Source organism: Tribolium madens, unplaced genomic scaffold, assembly GCF_015345945.1.
Source record: "Tribolium madens isolate multiple individuals breed KSU strain unplaced genomic scaffold, Tmad_KSU_1.1 Scaffold_3;HRSCAF=73;Tcas5.2_LG2, whole genome shotgun sequence".
NCBI classification, from domain to species: domain Eukaryota; kingdom Metazoa; phylum Arthropoda; class Insecta; order Coleoptera; family Tenebrionidae; genus Tribolium; species Tribolium madens.
In genome coordinates this window covers 10,825,448-10,845,091 of record NW_025401006.1, presented here as the reverse complement: position 1 = coordinate 10,845,091, position 19,644 = coordinate 10,825,448, and the positions used below count along the sequence as shown (strand labels likewise).

General features: G+C 33.9%; 4 protein-coding genes across 7 annotated transcripts; 2 read left to right on the top strand and 2 right to left on the bottom strand.

Moving 5' to 3' along the window:
- The first annotated feature begins 52 nt into the window (after positions 1-52).
- On the top strand, positions 53-8,699 carry LOC123008149 (tumor necrosis factor alpha-induced protein 8-like protein). 2 transcript variants are annotated; one of them, XM_044403792.1, is made up of 7 exons: positions 53-205; positions 4,175-4,291; positions 4,363-4,418; positions 6,415-6,569; positions 6,700-8,306; positions 8,377-8,506; positions 8,551-8,699. In XM_044403792.1, exons 3-5 carry the CDS (start codon positions 4,403-4,405, stop codon positions 7,111-7,113), a joined length of 585 nt encoding a protein of 194 aa, XP_044259727.1. In that variant the 5' UTR covers positions 53-205; positions 4,175-4,291; positions 4,363-4,402; the 3' UTR covers positions 7,114-8,306; positions 8,377-8,506; positions 8,551-8,699. The 2 variants fall into 2 exon arrangements, with proteins under 2 accessions (XP_044259727.1, XP_044259726.1); XM_044403791.1 differs by lacking the exon at positions 4,363-4,418.
- Positions 8,650-13,990, bottom strand: LOC123008143 (ATP-dependent Clp protease ATP-binding subunit clpX-like, mitochondrial). 2 transcript variants are annotated; one of them, XM_044403784.1, is made up of 8 exons: positions 13,590-13,990; positions 12,250-12,647; positions 10,304-10,436; positions 10,051-10,218; positions 9,577-9,998; positions 9,361-9,528; positions 9,090-9,311; positions 8,650-9,044 (listed from the first exon to the last, which is right to left on the bottom strand). In XM_044403784.1, the coding sequence occupies exons 1-8, from the start codon at positions 13,663-13,665 to the stop codon at positions 8,865-8,867; spliced, it is 1,767 nt and encodes a 588-aa protein (XP_044259719.1). In that variant the 5' UTR covers positions 13,666-13,990; the 3' UTR covers positions 8,650-8,864. The 2 variants fall into 2 exon arrangements, with proteins under 2 accessions (XP_044259719.1, XP_044259720.1); XM_044403785.1 differs by having other exon boundaries at positions 10,051-10,200.
- A 63-nt stretch (positions 13,991-14,053) lies between these two features.
- On the bottom strand, positions 14,054-18,267 carry LOC123008147 (protein YIPF5-like). The gene is made up of 3 exons (XM_044403790.1): positions 18,147-18,267; positions 14,773-15,007; positions 14,054-14,724 (listed from the first exon to the last, which is right to left on the bottom strand). Exons 2-3 carry the CDS (start codon positions 14,867-14,869, stop codon positions 14,102-14,104), a joined length of 720 nt encoding a protein of 239 aa, XP_044259725.1. The 5' UTR covers positions 14,870-15,007; positions 18,147-18,267; the 3' UTR covers positions 14,054-14,101.
- Positions 15,211-17,416, top strand: LOC123008144 (probable isocitrate dehydrogenase [NAD] subunit alpha, mitochondrial). Of its 2 annotated transcripts, none has more exons than XM_044403787.1 (6): positions 15,211-15,399; positions 15,673-15,846; positions 15,897-16,075; positions 16,302-16,517; positions 16,571-16,820; positions 16,869-17,416. In XM_044403787.1, exons 1-6 carry the CDS (start codon positions 15,373-15,375, stop codon positions 17,103-17,105), a joined length of 1,083 nt encoding a protein of 360 aa, XP_044259722.1. In that variant the 5' UTR covers positions 15,211-15,372; the 3' UTR covers positions 17,106-17,416. The 2 variants fall into 2 exon arrangements, with proteins under 2 accessions (XP_044259722.1, XP_044259721.1); XM_044403786.1 differs by lacking the exon at positions 15,211-15,399 and adding an exon at positions 15,456-15,610.
- Positions 18,268-19,644: the final 1,377 nt, after the last annotated feature.

Here is a 19,644-nt window from a genome sequence, read left to right as displayed (position 1 = left end):
GTAGCGCCCTCTGTAGTAATTTTATTTACTGCTAGTAGCTGCAAAAGAGGGGCGCAGAGCAGATGTGAGAGTAGTGAATGGCAGTGAGTGTTGCGATAGTAAACAATAATTTCTTTTGAAATTTATAAATAAGCAAAATTTTATTGATTTCTGTTGACATCAGCAGGACGCACTATTACAATCCCACTAATCGTCTATTAATTTTGTAAGTGGTCTCTTTTTTTAAATTTTTTTTATGAAGGAGTCAATAATAGTGACCGCACAAAAGTGCACATTTTGCGCCTATTTGTTAGTTTGTAGATATTTTTTGCGTTATGGGAGAATGGAGAATGATTCATAAGCGGCTATCATCAGCCACTCCTTCAATCTCAAATTTATTACACCTATTTGTAGCGTTTAAACCAAGTCAAGGTTTGAAATTTATCTTAAAAAAAATATTTGGTATATTGTTTTTTTTATCTAATTGGGGCTCGCAATAAATTATTAATTTTTATTACAAGTTTTTCAAAATCGTGACATGTGTGAATCGTATTTCCTTGAATTAAATAAATCAGCCAAGTGTTTGCACTCTTCCGCATTTAATTACGGATGCTACCTTCCAGTTGCGTTTTTAACGTCCTTTTAACACACCAAGGAGACGCCAACTGTCATAAAACTGGCGCAGTAGGAAGGATGAGTGCTTTTACTTTTAATGACCACATGCTCCCAAATAAAACTCGTAAGTAGGCAAAAAATTAATTCCGATTCGTTGTATCGTTTAATTTTATTCAATTTATTGTTTGTTTTTACACTAATAAATACATTATTTAATGGCCAAGTCGAATGTCTTAAAATGGGTATTTATTCAAGGAGAGGTTTCGTTAAAACTAGTTAAAACAACGCATTACATAACTTAGCAACATTCTTTACATGGACATACACCTATAATTATATGAAACTGGAATCTAGAAACTTGAGAAGTTACAGTAATAAGCTCGAATATGTGCATAGAGTGCCCCAATTACTCGAAATTTGCGCAAATATTAGTACATAAAATTTTAGTAATTGTTCAAAAATTCCTGGTGAAAATTTATTCATTGAGCACATAATTTGGACAAACGATAAGCATCAGAAATGCGCTTATGGGCCCGACCATGAATATTTATTCCCCAAACTGGTTTTTTATTCTAAAGCTTTAACTGTTTCTCGATCAATTTGTTTGTAGACCCATCAGTCGCGTTAAAATCTGCATTTTTGATTTATCAGCTTAACGGTTTTGGTTATCTAACCGCATAATTCCTGTGTAATTGCACCAGTTCTGGGCAAAATCCTGCGAAAAACTCCTGTGGCATCTCCACGTATGCTTGAAGAATCTGACCCGTTCGGTATGTGCACAGCTTGAGGCTGTACGTGATACCACTAGCTCAATAACTGAACAAAGATTACCTTTATGACAGTCTCATCGACTATTATACTTAATTTTCATTACTGAGACTAACACTTGGTTATTATCCTAGTGAATGGTGCAAATTAGAATTTTAAATTGGTCCATTACGCACAAAGATTTTACAATAGGCGTACTGAAAAGTGCCGGCTGACCTTACAAGGTTAGCATGCAAATCAGGTTGTGAACTAGAGGAACAAGTTTCAAGTGTCAACAAGGAAATTTTCCTATTGAAAAAATGTGCAACGGATCAAAGGCTTGAAAAAACGGATGCATCCGGTGATTATTTTTCTACTTGAGGTATCAAGATTGTTCGCGCTATTTCTCAAACACCTGGTAGCCAGGTGGGGAACAGCAACGGTCTTCATTGAAGACTCCTTTTGTACACCAGTGATCCAACAAATCAGATATTACATACAAGATGTCTCAAGTTTAATAAGAGTACCAGTTTCCTAAATAATAACAGAGCAAAAAGCTTCGATTTGCGACCTTTTTTTTAATAACTTAAAAAAATAGTAGACTTTCTTTCAATGGGCTTTTCATGAGGAATCCTAGAAAAGTGTAATGTAAACTTCGGTAGTGAGTAACTTTCGTATTTCGTATATGTATTAGACATACATTACTGTTACTCACAAAAATTTTTAATTGTAAAATTTGAAATTGTATACCTACGATGTTTGATAGCGTCTACGGACAGATTTGAATTGAATAAGGAAAAAAATATTTAACTAATATTTTCATTGGACGATTGGAGTATTTTTTTGGAGATGCTACGAGTATTTTTTAAATTTTGGTTACTGCGTTTCTACTAAAATTATTTGAAAATTATCAATTTGAATTATTTTGAAATGCTAGAGATAGAAGAGAAAGAAAGTAGGTGTGAAAAAACATGCAAAAATTGGTATTAATAAAATAATTATGTTAACTGAAAAATTATTACAAATAATTGAACAACTTAGAAAAGTATTTTTGGCCTTTACAAAACTAGGATTGATTATTATAGATTAATATTATTTTTTGACCCGGCAAAAGAATGAGAAAAAAATTGACAGACAATTATTCAAATCATAATCATTTTCTGGCAAATACAAATAAAAAATAAATCCCACAACTACTTAATTAGCCGATATGTTTTAAACTTGCGCCTGCGGTCAGGCAAAAACTCACCATTACCATGTATTGATGTTGATAAATGATTTGACGTGGAAAATGATATAAGAAAAACCTCTTATCCCTAAATCTAGCGAGACTACTAATCGTCCGCCTCACAAAATAATGAATTATTTATTAAAATTGCAAGTCTTTAAAAGAACTGTTTTTTAAATTCCTTTTAGCTTTTTTTGCAAAATATACCAAATTTTTTAATTTTCCCAGTGAGAATTTGTGTTAAATTCATAACCTGCCTTGGCAAAATCTCTGGAGTTTCTCGATGCAAAACGTTAATAAATAACAAATTTTCGATCTAATTTTCAATTTTCTGCCTTATTATGGAATAATCTTTCGAATGTTGTGAATTTCTCGGTGAAAAACGCCCTTAATCCTTCAAAACAAGAAATTACGGAATTTCAGACCTTTGTGGCATTTTATGTCTCATTTTAACAAAATCTTAAGAATATATTTAATTTCTCGCTGAGATCTAAACTGTTTTTCTAATTACATATTTTGTTTTTTTTCAACAAGTTTCCTCATTGATTTTTTTTTCCTCTTTCCTTATTTATTTTACTGTTATATATTTAGAATGACTTACTAAAATAAAAAAAAATTGACGTGGTTTACAATTTAAGTATAAAGTATAATAATAAAAACAGACAAAAATGGAGATTGAAAATTCAGAAACGTTTAAATTTTGACGTTCAATTTATATCTCCTTTAAAATCTACCTTTCTCGCCTTTCTGAGCCTTTCTCGCTCAGTGGGCGGGCCTTCCTAATGTCATCCGACCCCCGATAAAAAACCAAATTTGGATTATTTAATTTTGTTATTCAAATTAAACACGATTTCCAAATGACTAAACGAGCATTGTTCCCCATTAATAGAGTTGTTAGAAAACAGTGATTCACTCAAACTCGAGTACGTGATAAATCTATGATAATTAAAATATAAACAGTTTTATCATCACAACAATTGTTTAAGGGCTTTAACTAAATGCATCATTATTAGTTGATATTTGGTTCTTGTATTTACCTACTCGAGATGTTTTTACAGCAAACATGAGTTTTATCTATGATAACATTTTGTAGTTGTGCGTACAATTTTATTTGCAAAGTGAATATAATAAATCATTCAAATCAAAAAATTTTGGTGTAGTACCTAAAACGTCGGATGTTATAGAACCTACTTACACGTCAAAAATGTATTCTATCGATCATTTCTCGACGAAAATAACAAGGTTATTTAAAAATAGTCTAGAAACTCCTTTTTATACAAATTTCATGAACTTGTTAATTCAACTAAACGGTATTTCCTGTACGTGCAAGGTCACAAAATCGAGCGAAATATTTATTTAATTGTACACATTCCGACCCACTTCCAGAATAGGGTCAAACAATTTAATTAAAGCACAATCGTAGTATTATTTAACATATTCGGACGTGCCCAAGCGGTGTAGAGGTAGCGAAGCTTGAATAGATATCGATTGGACTTTTCCTTGTTTAACTATTTCCCTCTGCATACACGCACCCTCAGCAATCGCTACTTTTTCCTCAAACCGTTATCTTTGTCAATATTTTGATAAACTCATCATTATTTACAGATGCTCTGTATACGTCTTTCACTGCCCTTTAAGTTGCCTCCGAAATGACTACAATGGTGGAACTCGAAAGTTGGCTCATTTATCAGTGCATTGCGACAGAATGCAGCAATTGTTTGTGTAAGTCTGCAGTCTGCACACACTCTCCCCCATTTTTTTTAAGTTGTTTCATTTTTTTTATTTTTTTTTAGGATTTTTTGAGTTGGTCCCAATTTTTAAACACTAGGTCTAATGTTGGAAACACCAGGTATGTCCCCTATTTTATTTCAAGGTTCTTTTTGTTATCCTTTTGTTTTTGTAAATTTATAAGCACAACAATATACCTGTAAGATAACAAAACATTAGTGATAAAAATAAGTCATTTTTAAGGAATTTATGGCAAAACATTTACAATGCATTAAATGTGTCACTTCGTCAGCAAAAACTGTGGGCGTCACTACATCCGAGGCTGGCTTGCATATTATGATTAAGTAAATTATTATCACAATAAACTTTTAACTTCTTTTGAACTCTCTAATAAAAAAAACGATGGTAATTCTCGTTTCAGGCGACGGTTTTGTCTATGAGAAAGTAAATTTTAAATTTGTTAGTCAAGGTTCCCAACAAGGACGGATCTAGGGGATGGGGCCAGGGCCCCCCTAAACTTGCCATCGAAAGCTTCAATTTTTTATATTTAAATTTTAATATAAAAACCGTATGACCTAAAGTTTTTTCTAATGTTTTAAATAAAAACATTAGAATTCTTTTTAAATCACACTTATTAATACAAATTATACATATACCGAGAGATCAAAATAATTTGTAATCGAGTCATTTTTAGATCCGAAAACGTACAGTTGCGGAATTAAAATTTCGGGCAGTACTGTCATTTTCATAATGTAAACTCTAAAACAACCTTTATATTAATAACCTTATTTTTACTCTTGTCATATTTATGTCATTTTGACTTATTTACTTTCAAAAATAGTGATTTGTGGCATAATAACGGGTAGGCAGCAGATCTAAGCGATGATTTAATTTCTCTTAGTTCAATTAATAAATTTCCTAAGACAAATTGTTTAATTAACAATTTTAACAACAAATCAAAATAAGTCTAATTGTCAAATGTCAATGTCATGATGACAGTAAAAGGTAGTTTACAGTGAACTTTTTAAAGTGACAGAATTTTTAATTCCGCAACTGTACGTATGTCTGTTTTTGAACTAACTGCACGTGAAACGTCAAATAAAATGACAAGTCGAAAACGGCAGAACGGGCTGGAATTAGTCGCCGACGTATAATAATAAGACCGTTCTTTTTTGAAGGTAAATCATAAATTTAGTTATTTTTTTGATCATGGGATTTTACCTTTTCACTTGTCATTTTATTTGACGTTTTACAGACATACGCACAGGACATACGTTTTCGGATACAAGGACGAGTCGATTACAAATTACATATCTTGATCTCTCGATACTTACTTAGTTTTTACCGATTTAAAAAGAAATCATCAATTGTAATTTTTTTTGGGCCACATCTTAGGTTTCTAATTAAATTAAATTTATCTGTTTGAATAATGAACTTTACTACTCGCTAGAACACCTTATCGAGTGAGCGGCAAAATTATGGAATAATTTTATTAAAACAGAAAATATTTTGTTTTGGTAAAAATGCTCGAAGAGGTTAATTCTCTTTTTAAAGATTCACACTTTTTAACTTGTTTTAAAATTCCACACTTTTTGGTTTTGGGTAATGACGGCAGCGACATTTTTTTTAATGGAAACCCCTAATCTTTTTAGCGAATTTGATAGATTTTTTAATTGTCGAAATGGCAACACCAAAATAAAGTTTCACATAAAGTTTTTCAAAAAAAAATTATCCAAAAAGTGAAATAATATCAATAAAAAACAAAGATACAATTTTAAATCAAGTTAAAAATTTTGTATTTTTTAAAAAGACCTGTTCGAGAACAAAACAAAACAAAATATTTTCAGTTTTAATAAATAAGATTATTCTATAATTAATTCCTGGATCCGCCCCTGGTTCCCAACCTGGCAACAAAAATCACAATTATTAATTTAAAATGTGAGACTATATCCAAATTTCGTGTTTTCATGCTAGACAGACATTGCTTTGCATGTCTAGATCCTAACCGCGATAATTCCAAGTATCAAAATACAGTTAGCAAACATGCGAGCCAAGAATTCATCGATTCTTTTCCAATGTTAACGTTTTGCAAATTGCATTTTTTTGTTGTTTTTCAGTCATGAGCGAGAGCGCATTCAAGGCGCGTGACATCGGCCTACGTGCCCAGAAAAAGATTTTGTCTCGCATGGCCGGTAAAAACGTGGCTCGTGCATTCATCGACGACACTACTGCATCCCTATTGGATAACTTATACCGTCTTGCCAAGCAATACGTAAGTATGGCCAATGAGAGCTTGCGCGGGGTTCGAATCGATCAATCGCGATTGATGCAAGTGAGTCGGCCCCGTTCTCGCTCTAAATTAACCACGCCCCGCTCTAAACCGCCCCATTTGATTCGTACAGTCCCATAACAAGAAAGAAGCGGAAAAGCTGATAAAGAATATCATCAAAGTGGTGATTAAACTTGGGGTTCTTCACCGAAATGGCCAGTTTTCAAGCGAGGAATTGAAACAAGCGGAACGGTTCAAAAGCAAGTTTCGCATGGCTGGAATGGCTATCATATCGTTCTACGAAGTGGACTTCAGCTATGATAGGAATTATCTAACTACGGCTCTTGCAGAGTCACACAAGTGCCTCCAGTTTATCGTGTCCAAACATCTTACCGAAAAGTCCTTATCACGAATCGATAGCGTTTTCAGTTTCTTCTCGAACGAACAGTTCCTAGATGATATTTTTCAAGTGAATTCGGAATATAGAGAAACATTGGGAAGAATCGTCGCCGATCTCAATAAAGCTATCGAAAATGGCGATCTTTAGTGAAACAGCGACGGTTTTTGTGATTATTTTGTTGTGATTTTAATTTAATTGTTTTGTGTATTGGACGTCAGTAGTTGTTGCATGGGACTAGGTTTGTGTTATTGTACCTAAGAATCTATTTTTATCGTTGCCTTCTTTACAATGTTTCGTTCGACGTTCAGTGTTGATAAATGTTACCCTTTCAAAGAATTATTTCAGTTTCTTGGGGAAAAGTAGAAGTGGTCCAAATAATTTTATTTGTCTGATAAGCAACAGAAATTTGAATCGGACATCATAAATATCTACAAAAATAATTAAACGCCACATTTATAAATTCCTAAATGAAAAAAAAAAACTATTTTTATATAAACTAAATTGTCAAACTTCTGTTGCTGTCTACATAAAGAAAACGCTTAAATCTTGGAAAAGACACAAATATGCTTAGCCACACTATGTAGATCGTAGTTTCTGGTCCACGTTTCATGATTTTTGTAAAGACATTAAGGCACGTGTACATATTAATTGACATATCTTTTATTTACACGATTTAACGATATTGTAGATTAAGATATTTTTGCACCAAGAACTTTTTAAGGCCGGTCAAATCACTATTCACGAGCCTAAAACTGTTGTGCATTTCTAATAAAAATAAAACAGTAAGTAAAGACAATAAGTCAGTCATCTTCTATTCATTTTCTACTAGTCATAAGTCATTTATTTCCTATTTATTGAGTTAAGCCAAATATCGAATTAAGTTTTTGTTGTTTTTATGACAGGGCGATTTTTGTAACTTTGTACCGAATTGTTTCTTGCCTGGTTTTTGTGCAAACATTGAAACTTGAATGAATTCAGTGATAAAAACTCATTTTTTGCATGAAAATAATTCCATTTATTGTTACACTATAAGGAAGTAGATCTCAGATATTCGGCAATGTATGTTTTCAATGTTTTAAGTATTTAGTTGTTCGTTATATAAAATAATAAACAACATCTAATACGAATCTTTTTTTTCTTGATGGTTCCCCTGTCGCGATTAATGACCAGTGTCACCACGTTAACAAAAAAAAAATCCCTTGCCGTACTCAAATTTTTGACGCTTCTGTGCTGAATTATTGAATTTTGTCACTGTTTCAGTTGCAATAATTTCTATTATTTACTTTTAGTGTAAAAATGTCGACTCAGGACAATAAAAAGCCTGACGTAATTCGCAAAATGTGAGTAACCCTTCTTGACACCTCTGTCATTAAACAGTGTGTGAATTTTTGTATTTTGTGAAAATTTCAGTAACGAAAATATCATGAAGTTTAAATACCGTCATGATATTTCAACTGACGCCAAAGTGCACGTCGGTTTAAACCCCTGGTTTTTGCAAATGAGACAAGAAGTCCACAATTTGCACGAAATTCACTTAACGGTAAGTTCTGGAATCCGAAATAAGTTTCACACTTGTGGCTTTAGGCAAGGAAAGCAAAAATGCGTGAACTCTTCATTCAGGACTTTTTACGGGAAAGACAAGAGCTTCAGGAGGTCGATTTTGACTACACCAACACTCAACCATAAAAGTTGTAAAAACAAAATTTATTACAAATAAATATACATGAACAAGATCAACCTTTATTATATACAATTAACTTCATAATAAAATTCACCTTGATAGGAACAAGCTAAAATATATACACACGTGACAAAAACTAAATTTCACGTCAGAAAAAAAACAATTTATTGCCTAAAAAATAAAAATAAAATGTATAAAACTACTTCCTTGGCGATTCTCATTGCTTTATCCTAATCGACGTATTAACATCATCTTCATCATTCACATCAGCGGTCCCAATATCCGTCCTCTTCTCATAAACTGGCCCCGACTCCCCCTTCACATACTCCTCAGTAACATGAACCGTCGTAATCCCCGATCCCGGGACCTCAAACATCGGTTCCAAAAGCAAAGATTCCTGAAAAGAAAGCATTACAACAATCCTACAACCCCTAATCCCTACCATTATCGCCCTAAGCCCCCGAGCTCCAGTTTTCCTTTCCATGGCCAGAGTAGCAATCGCATCTAGAGCCTCTGGGGTAAAAGACAACTCGCACTGATCCATTGCTAATAACCTCTGATACTGAGGCAAAAGTGCATTTTTGGGTTCGGTTAAAATCCTAACTAACATGTTTTTATTCAGACTATGGAAAGGTACCAAAACTGGGAACCTCCCAACAAATTCCTGCAAGATTTAATTAATTTTTTTTTTCAAAATTAGTTCGTTCTAATACTGGTATCATTCCGAAATCGATGAGATCACGTGCTTGCACTAGTTTCAAGGCTGCATCTTTTTCAGCATTTTCTTCTTCGGCTGTTTGTGACGATTGATAAACGGAGGTTTGTTGTGACACTGCCCTCCGGCCTTGACTTCCCGAAACTGGGGCCCCAAAACCTAAATACTAAACACAAAACAAGTTTTTCTAAGGTTGGTACTAGTGAATACATACATTTTCGTTATTTCTTCTCTGAATTAAACGTTCAAGTCCGTTATAGGCACCACTAGCAACAAATAAAATATTTGTTGTATCGACTTGTATAGTCTCTCCGCGTAATTTCCGAGGTGAGTTTCTTTCAGGCACGTTTACGACTGTACCTTCTAACATTTTCAACATCCCTTGTTGTACCCCCTCTCCGCCAACATCTCTCAATTGGTGTATTCCAGGGACGGCTCCAATTTTATCGACTTCATCAAGAAAAACAATTCCGATTTGGGCCCGGTCTACACTAAACCCGGCATCTTGTAACAATTTCCCAATAACACTTTCAATATCTTCGCCTACGTAACCGGCCTGGGTTAAAGTAGTACAATCACAAATTGCAAAAGGTACATCCAAACATTGTGCTATAGTTTGAGCTAGAAGAGTTTTACCTTAAAAATTTTTAATTGTAAAATTTAATAAACAAAAAATTGAAGACTGTACCAGAACCGGTAGGCCCAAGTAACAAAATATTACTTTTCTCTAATTTTAACTCGTGTGTAGTTCTGTCTAAAATTTCTGAACCGCTTGTAGGATTTCGGTTCGATTCTTGGGCCGACATATTCGCACCAATCACATTACCATGCCCCAATCCTGTTATATGAAGAAGATCTGCACAATAATAACAACACAGTAAACATAAAAACTTCATTAAAATATCGTTTAATGAAATTTTTAATCACTGTAAAAACGGTACCTCTATGAGTGACATTTTGGTGAAGTCCTTGTTCCATAACGGCCACATCCTGCCGCGAATTACCACCACCTTGACCGTTGGGATTATTATTATAAATACGCTTATAATGATTGTACACAGCCACGGATAATACCTGCACAAAAATCACAAATTTTACAAAAAAAAAACAGGGATATATCCGGAAATTTCTTTAAAAAAGCTGCAAGACATGTGTAAATTATAATCAAATTAATACAGGCTGCGCCAGAACTCGCGCCCCAGAGAAAAATGTCATATAAGGTAAGATACCAGGAACATGGAAAAAATGTTAAAAAAAAATTATCTATAAAAATTTTGAAGATATGAGGGTTTAAAGTTTGCACTTTGACTCTATTTATTTCTGTTGTAAAAATAATTTTCCAAGTTTTTTTGCTGTAGGCTATTAAAAGAGGAAACAAGGAAGCTGTATCCTAAATTGTAACTCTTTTCTATGTTATTTGTGGCTTTTATTGGCAAAATTTTCGTCACTTTACTAAATAATTGTAAAAAAACATATACAAGAGCATCAGTATCATTAAATATATATAAAAAAATGTGAAATGTCAAAAAATAAATGTCAAAATTTTTTGAGAGATAGAATTTTTTAAAGATTTTTTTCATGTTCCTGGTATCTTACCTTACTTGAACATTTTCTCTGGGGCGCGAGTTCTGGCGCACCCTGTATATAAAATGTAAAAAGCACTATAAAAATACCAGGAGTGTAATTAAATTTTAGATCAAAGCAGTTTGTGACTTTGAAATTAAGTTGGTAACATTGAATAATGTAAAGGCAGAAAGAGGAAGTCAAAGCTGCCATATTAAAAGTTTATTTGGAACAGGGTTGCCAGGTGTGGGGATTTTTCCCGAATCTAGGGATTTTTAAACTGTCTGATGGAAAAAGGGATTTTTTAAAAATCATGAAACAACTTTTTGGGAGACGCTTTTTGTTTGTTTTTGTGTCCAGGGTTTCAAGTTTAATTTTTTTAATAATAATTCACATTAAAATGTTTAAAAAAAAGCAGAAAAAAATTAAAGGCAACACCATCTAACAATAAAAAGTTAAAGAAACTTGACACGAGTTGATGGGAATAATGAAGATCACTGTAATTTTTCTGGAGGGAATTATCACAAGTAAATCCAAGTTTTAAACAAGAAAATACGTAACTCCCTAACTCTCCATTAATAATGACTTATGCGAAATAAGTACATCCTCTAACCACGTGATATCACCAGGTTATAAATATATCGACCGATCAAGATAATTTGTAATCGCGTCATCCTTGAATTCAAAAACGTATGTCTGTGAAACGTCAAAAAAAATGAAAAGTAAAATCGCATGATCAAAAAGATGATTATTTAACTAAAATGATTTACCTTGAAAAAAAGAATGCTCCTATTACGAGTATTATACGCCAGCGACTAATTCCAGCACATTTTGCCGTTTCGATTTGTCATTTTATTTGACGTTTCACGTGCAATTAGTTCAAATCAGACATACGTTTTGGAACTAAAGATGACTCGATTACAAATTACCTTGATCTCTTGATATTATTACGAATTATTATTATATTTTTTATTAGTTTCTGTTTTAATAATTAAATTAATAATGTGTATTTAGTTTGTTCAAAATATATTTTAGGACAACTGTGTAAGTTATGTTTTATTTATTATATTTGTTTAATCAAAAATGGTTTTAATAAACTTTTTTTGAAATTCTTATTTTGTTATGCAATCCAATAAACAATTAAAATTTAAATGGATTTGGCAGTCCCTAGGGATTTCTAGGAATTTTTGACAACTAAATCTAGGGATTACAAAAATTTTGACCTAGCAACACTGGTTTGGAATCCTTAGGTGTTACCAACTAGATTTTAAAAATTTTTTAAAAAAATTTCCGGGTTTATTAACGAAAAATTCACAAAACCTACCTTCTTGGCATGCTCTTGTCCCACGACATGCCTATTCAAATAATCGTAAATTTTCTTCGGCGGCGGTGGCGGTTTGCGGAAAAATCCCGCTTTATTATCCACCCCTTCCTTCTTCTTACTGTCAACTTCGCTCAAAACGACAAAAAAATGGTGACATTTTTCGCATTTTACGAATCTCGTCGAACTAACAAAAGTCTCGACGTGTGTGCAAGGATCGCCACATTTGGGACATGAAAGTGTGTTTCGATTTTTACCGCCGCCACTGTCATTCCCTGACACATCTTTCGACGGCGGTTGAGTCGGGGGATCCCCTGATCCTGCCGATTTCAACAGGACCACGCAGGTCGAGAGGGATTTGGAAAAGTTGGGTTGTTTGGTGTAAATGGCTGATAAAACACCTAAAAACGAAATAAATAAATAAAAGCAATAAAACATTTAAGTTTTTTATTTTGTTTCAAGTCGGGTCAAATTAGTGTTTTTAGTTTCAAGGTTCACGACCTACTTCAATTTATTTATTATGATTATGTAATAATTGGCCTTCAAGGTGCATTCGAATTACAATTACATATTTAAAAGTGTTATTTTTTACGCTTGGTTATAATTACAGACAATTCGATTAATTTGTAGCTTTTACAAATTTATTCATTCCGACTTGACCTAGGCAATCCTAATGTTGATTGTTTCATATTAAATTCACGGTTTAGGAGGGTTTCAAAATGGAATTTCTAATCAAGTGAAAGTTTAACTAGGCTTGACAATTTGATTTCGAGGAAAGCATAAAGTTTTTTCTGAATTAGAGACACATTAATTTAAATTTCAACCTCATATTCGAAAATTGTGACAAAATCTACTTCATTCAAGGGCATCACTTCAACGTGCATTGTATAATTATTAATTATTATAAAACAGCATAAGAAGGAATTAACAATTTAAGACAAAAGCCTTGATCTAGATACAAAAACAACAAAAATTGCAATTTTTGAACTGAATAGCCCCGACAAAATGCCAATAAGGAAGAGACCTCATGAATGCTTAATTTCCATACAATATTATTACAAAAACCACAAAACTAAAAGCAAAGTATGTAAATTGCAATCCGCATGACTAAATAACTTCTTCATTGTTATTATGGTTTTGGCAAAGCCTATTAAAAAAGAAGAAAAACTCCAAAGTCAATTCCAATCATCACCAGCTGATTTTTTCCCTCTTTTGAGGTTATTTTGATCACTCACTTATCAGTCTACGACACAATTCTTGATAATTTTTTGCACCTCTCTTATCTATCCAACATAATAGGTCAGAATTGGTCCGAATTATCCAATTTTCGTCAAAAACCCTACCTTGTTGCAGTTTGGTGGAGCGAACAGCCTGGGCTAGTTTCCCCACTGTGATAATTCCACATCTAACACTCGTCATCTTGACAATATTAAATCAAAGAACAGAATTTCACTTTCACTATGGTCATCCACGTCCAAGTGCAAATATTAAGAATTTTTTTGTATATAAACCTCCGACAAACCTTGATGAGATGTCAAGGTCTGAATGTCATGACGCAATAAACAAAAAACACGATTTCTATAATTTTGGACTACCAAAATGGGACGAAAATGAAAAAGTTTGCGTCAATCTTCAAATAGGAACACTAGAATTTAAAGCAGGAGAATTTTAAGAGTCACACAGCCATGTCTAAAAGAAAATGTTTACTTTTTTACGAGTGGATTTTGACAGAAGTGGATGACCGGTGACGTTTCGCAAATCAGCGACATCTAGTGACAATAACTGACTTTTGCACAAAAACAAGGTATTTCTTGAATAATTTATTTAACAAATACATACAAAAATAAATAATGACTTAAAAAACTACCAAAAGAACGTAAACTGCAGACACTAGCGCACAAGGATACGCAAATAAGGGCTGCTGTTCTCTGTCACCAGAAATGGCAACAAAGAGTCTTGAAGCTGAAATACTGGACCACATAACAGACAATGTAGCTAAAATCGCCCCAAATAACCCCTTCAAAGAGAAAAACACCCCGAAAACTGATAAACCGACAATAGGGATTAGACTATACCCCAAAACACTTGCAACAGTTGTTACATTAAAGACACTTTGTGCGGTCATTAAACTCAATAGACAATACATCATCAAGCACGACAATACTGATATTCCATAAATATACCCAAAATGTGCCTTATTCCCTGACAAAAACAAACAAACTGCTAAAATTAAGTAAAAGAAAATTGGTCCAGCCAAATCTGGATCTTTGTTCAAGTAATCGGCATCATCTGTTAGTCCGTGGCTGTGGAAAGGGTTTAAAACCGCTAACATTTTTTGCAAAATTCGGTCTGGATAAATTTCAAGCTCTTCCAAAAGGGGCGGTTCCTCTTCAAAATCCACATTTCGGGGATCATAGAATTTTGACACATCAGGGATTGTAGGAATTTGACCGCTGTAGTCGGTAAACGGTTGAAAGTCTGGAAATCACGTAGAGGAGTATAGTTTTAAGGGGCTCAAAGTCTCACCTCCTGGTTGTGTCGGCATTTGATTATAATCAGTTTCATAGTAGTTTGGGACGTAATTCTGGTCTTGCGGATTCCAAAAATGCATTTCTTCCGTCATTTTCTCGACGATTTGAGCAAGATAATTACAAAATCACTGAATATTTTTGTTTACTCCCATAACCTCCAAAAATTCGAATTATGCAACTAACAATACACTACACAACATACGCATGTGCCATAGTTGTCAAAGTCAAGCCTGGAATTTTTAAATTAAAATTTGTTATTTTTTTTATTGAGTCATAATTAAATTAAAATCATTTTAGTAAAATAAATTTAATATCTAAATATAATCATTTAGAAAAAAAAACAATAAAATATGGTTTAATATAATTAAAAAACCTGCTTTTGTTATTTGATACTTGGGAAAAATGTCAAAAATAAAAATAATTCCACTGTGTTGCGTGTCAAAATTGCTGATAATTTTTTCTTTCTTTGAATCAGACCGAAAATTTCGATTTGCGCACACCGCTTGCGCAGTATGTGATTACGGGACTCCGGGGTTCAGGAGGGTGCTGAAAAATCCGCTGTACGAAAACAAAATATTAATAGAACGTTCGTGACATGGCAGCCAGAATTTTGAAAAACATCGTAAGTCTCCTTTATCAAATCAATTCGTCCCTTATCAATTAATCAAATTAACGCAACTATCACGTGCATGGTCCTCTTATTATAACCCCATCTGTCCACAATGTCAGACTTCCCAAAATCGCTTTTAAAAAACTTAACACGGGGTTTCCCCCGTCTTCGCAAACTCCTTGAAAGCCTTACACAAAAAACCATTCCAAAAGAAAAAACCGAAGTAAGTTACATAACTTGACAATTGATTTTGAGGTTAGATCCCATCACATGTCTTAATTCCAGACCAGTGCGTCCAAACGTACAGTGGGCTCCCGATTTTACAGCGGTGATGTGAAAAAATGCACCATTATTCCTGGGGATGGTATAGGACCGGAAATTTCGGCTGCCGTACAAAAAATTTTTGCTGCCGCCAATGTTCCCATTGAGTGGGAATCTGTAGATGTCACTCCTGTTAGGGTAATTCTAACATAAGTAAAGATATAAAAAGTTCTTAAAATCCACGTTAGGGCCCTGATGGCAAGTTTGGGATCCCGCAAGCTGCCATTGATTCAGTCAACAGGAACAAAATAGGGCTCAAGGGCCCCCTAATGACTCCCGTAGGCAAAGGTCACAGATCCCTCAACTTAGCCTTGAGAAAAGAATTCAACTTGTATGCCAATGTGAGACCTTGCAGGAGCTTAGAAGGGTTGGTATTTTTTCAAAATTATCAATACATGTGACAAGGATGTCCCTATCAAAGTTCAGTCTTTATCTCATATTCATTGTTTATATAATCCTTTAGTTACGTCTGACCGTCTGACCTTTAAAAAATTATCAATAATTATTTAATTTAGAAGATATACATAGTGATTCATTACGACAAAGTGCCACCTGTTGGTGTCAAAATAACGCTTAATTTTTTCGGACTTTAGATATAAAACGCTATATGACCATGTGGACGTCGTCACAATTAGAGAAAACACTGAAGGTGAATACTCCGGAATTGAACACGAAATCGTAGACGGCGTTGTACAAAGTATAAAGTTGATTACTGAAGATGCCTCAAGACGTGTCGCAGAATTCGCCTTTCAATACACCAAAGACAATAATCGACATAAAGTGACTGCAGTTCACAAGGCCAACATCATGTAAGTAAGCCCTTAGTCTTAGTAGCCTTGGTCCAAGTAACAAATGATTGTAGGCGCATGTCCGATGGTCTTTTCTTGCGATGTTGCCGCGAAGTGGCCGAGAAATATCCCGACGTGAAATTTGAGGAGAAATATCTAGATACCGTGTGTCTAAACATGGTGCAAGACCCCACCCAGTATGACGTTTTGGTCATGCCTAATCTCTACGGAGACATTCTTTCCGATATGTGTGCGGGTCTTGTAGGTGGCTTAGGTTTGACACCATCTGGCAACATTGGTCTTAATGGCGCATTGTTTGAATCCGTACGTTGATCGTTAGCCATTTGGCGGCTTGTGATTGGTGAATTTCAGGTTCATGGAACTGCTCCGGATATTGCCGGAAAAGATTTGGCAAATCCTACTGCTCTTCTTTTGTCGGCCGTCATGATGTTGAGATATATGAATCTCAACCAACACGCTACGAGGATCGAGAATGCCTGCTTTGAAACAATCAAAGAAGCGAAATATTTGACGGGTGATTTGGGCGGGAAAGCCAAATGTTCGGAATTTACCAATGAGATTTGTGAGAAAATTGCCGCTTCATCGTAGAGATGTAGACATCAGCCGGTGTAAATATAAGTTTTCTTTTATAGAGATTTTTACTGTATATAATTTCTTTAAGAAATCAAACTATTTATTGCCTACATTAATTTGACAGTAGCGTTGTATAAAGTGTTCCAGTATTAAGGTATTAAACATGTTTTAAATTTGTGTTAGATTCATACAGTTTGTTGTTATAAATGACAATTGAGATCAATAAAGGGCAGTTTCACTAATTAATTGGATTTCGAATAAAAATTGCGCAGTAGTGATTTTATTTTAAATAATTTATTATGATATAATAAAATTCTCAACAATAATTTGAGTTTTATTTACAAAATGAAATCTCAATTTATTTTTATAAAAAAATGATAGAAGAAGCAAAAAAAAGTTTTATACAAGTGGACTACAAAAAACGCTCCAAGCCATAATTTCAGTCCTTTTACAATACTTCAGCTTTGATTAAAATTGAACAGTTTTCTTGTCAGCAATCGTTTGCTTGTCTTAGATAAAATGAATAAGAGTTATTTATTAAGAGTGTGTTAGGTAGCGTTTTATCCACGCAAGAATGTTTAATTTTCTTAAGTGGAATTACGCGGTGCGCTGGTTACTAACAGTGGAATAATGTTACTTTATTCCACTAGAGGATAAAGTGATACTTTATACGCAGCTAAAGTGTGGAATAAAGTCTCTTTATAGGTGGATAAAAATGTTTTGTTCTTTCCACAGCCTACTTTATTTAATTTAATTTTTTAATTGCCTAAAAGCAAAAGTTAATGATAAAAACTTCTTGAGTTTGTTGAAAGACAATTTAATAAGAAATCTAGAAATAATAAAAACACAGGATGTTCCATTAAAAAACTGAAATTGTTGTCAGTTCCGGTGAAACAAGCGTCATATCTTTGAAAATAATAATTATGGTTTGGGACGTTTTTATAATCTACCCTGTACAACCGAACTGCATTTGCCATTAAACGATATTACACCAGCAGAAGTTTAAAAAATTATGATTACAAGTGAATTTTTTATTATCAGAAACATAATACTTACAATTTGCAAAAAACGGAAAATTTTCGGTTGTATAATACCAGACAAATTTCTTAAGTCACTGATAACGTTGCTGATAGCAAGAACACGTAAAAATTTGCTTGTCATTGTTTGAGATTTCAAATATTTAGCTTCATGTATATCTGGTTGCCTACTGCAATCAAAATTTTACCGGTTTTTATCCATTTTTCCTAGTTCTGAAAACCCTTAGTTGGTCTGATTTAAAAGCTTTTGAGCGTAATTTCGAAATTTTGATTGTTTGGCGATACGTAAAATGGAAATCCGTTGTTTTATCTGTGGAACTATTTGTGAAAAGCACTTAATTTCAGCACCGTTAAAAAACTTGTTTTATTTTGCATCTAATAAAAAAGATCTTTGTCTTACAATTAGTACATATCAAAAAAATGCAGAAATGGGCGAAAATATGTAAAACTTTTATCTATCGACAGCTTTTAAATTACATTATTTTTGGTTTTCTCGACATCCATCGAATTCTTGAAACATTTTACATAAAAAGTGTTTAAAACATTTTAGTTTGTATGGTAGTTTTGCCAAAATTTATAAAATAATAAAAATTACGTAGGCCGGAATAGGCATTTTTAATTAATTTTTTTAGGAACCTGCACTGTTTTATAGATTTTTTCTCACCAATTACGATGGTGCGTATTTCTGTGCTAGTTTCGCATAAGAAAGTGCAAAATTTCAAATTTTTTACAAAATTTTTTGCGACGATATCTCGTTGCATGCAAGCTTAAGAAAGTGCAGTACATTGAAAGCATCTATTGTAAAACACCCACAATAGGTTTTTTATCGTCGTTAATTAACGTCAGTGAAACGGCATCGGATATAACGCCAAATGCAGATGACACTCATTGCATTTATTCTGTAGTACGCATCGAGCAGAGCCGAAATCGGGGACGGGGCGACGGCGGCGGCGGTGGCAGCGGCGGCAGAGTATCCTATTAATACTCCATCATACTCTCAAACGAGCTTTTAATGCGGAACATGCATTTTTCATTTCCTAGATTCCGCGGATATCATAGCAGTGCCGTGCAGCAGGCAGGCAAATAGAGCGGGCGCGAGCTCACCACAATTGACAGATCCTTATTGTGCTCGCAGTGGGGGTGGGAGCGGGATGATTCGCTGCAATGTAAAAATCGCCCCCGAAGGGGTTGATGCGGCTATATTGAAATCAGAGCGAGCGATGTTTGCATGTTTCAGCGGACTCCAGCCACCCCCGGCGTGTTTTTGTTCTTGAAAAGTGCTTGTTTCCTGATGGATGCCTCGCTAACGCCGATATGTGACACACTTCATGTGTTTTTATACAATATTGAGGGATTGGAATTACCCAAATATGTAATCAATAATTTTTTAAATCCAATTTCCGATTTTATGTTTAAGCGAGTTGAGGCACAGAATCATACAAAAAATCAAAAAAAATTAATAGTGTTAACAATAAAAAATTAATATTTCTTCTGGTTTGGCTGGGAAGTCCCCATCC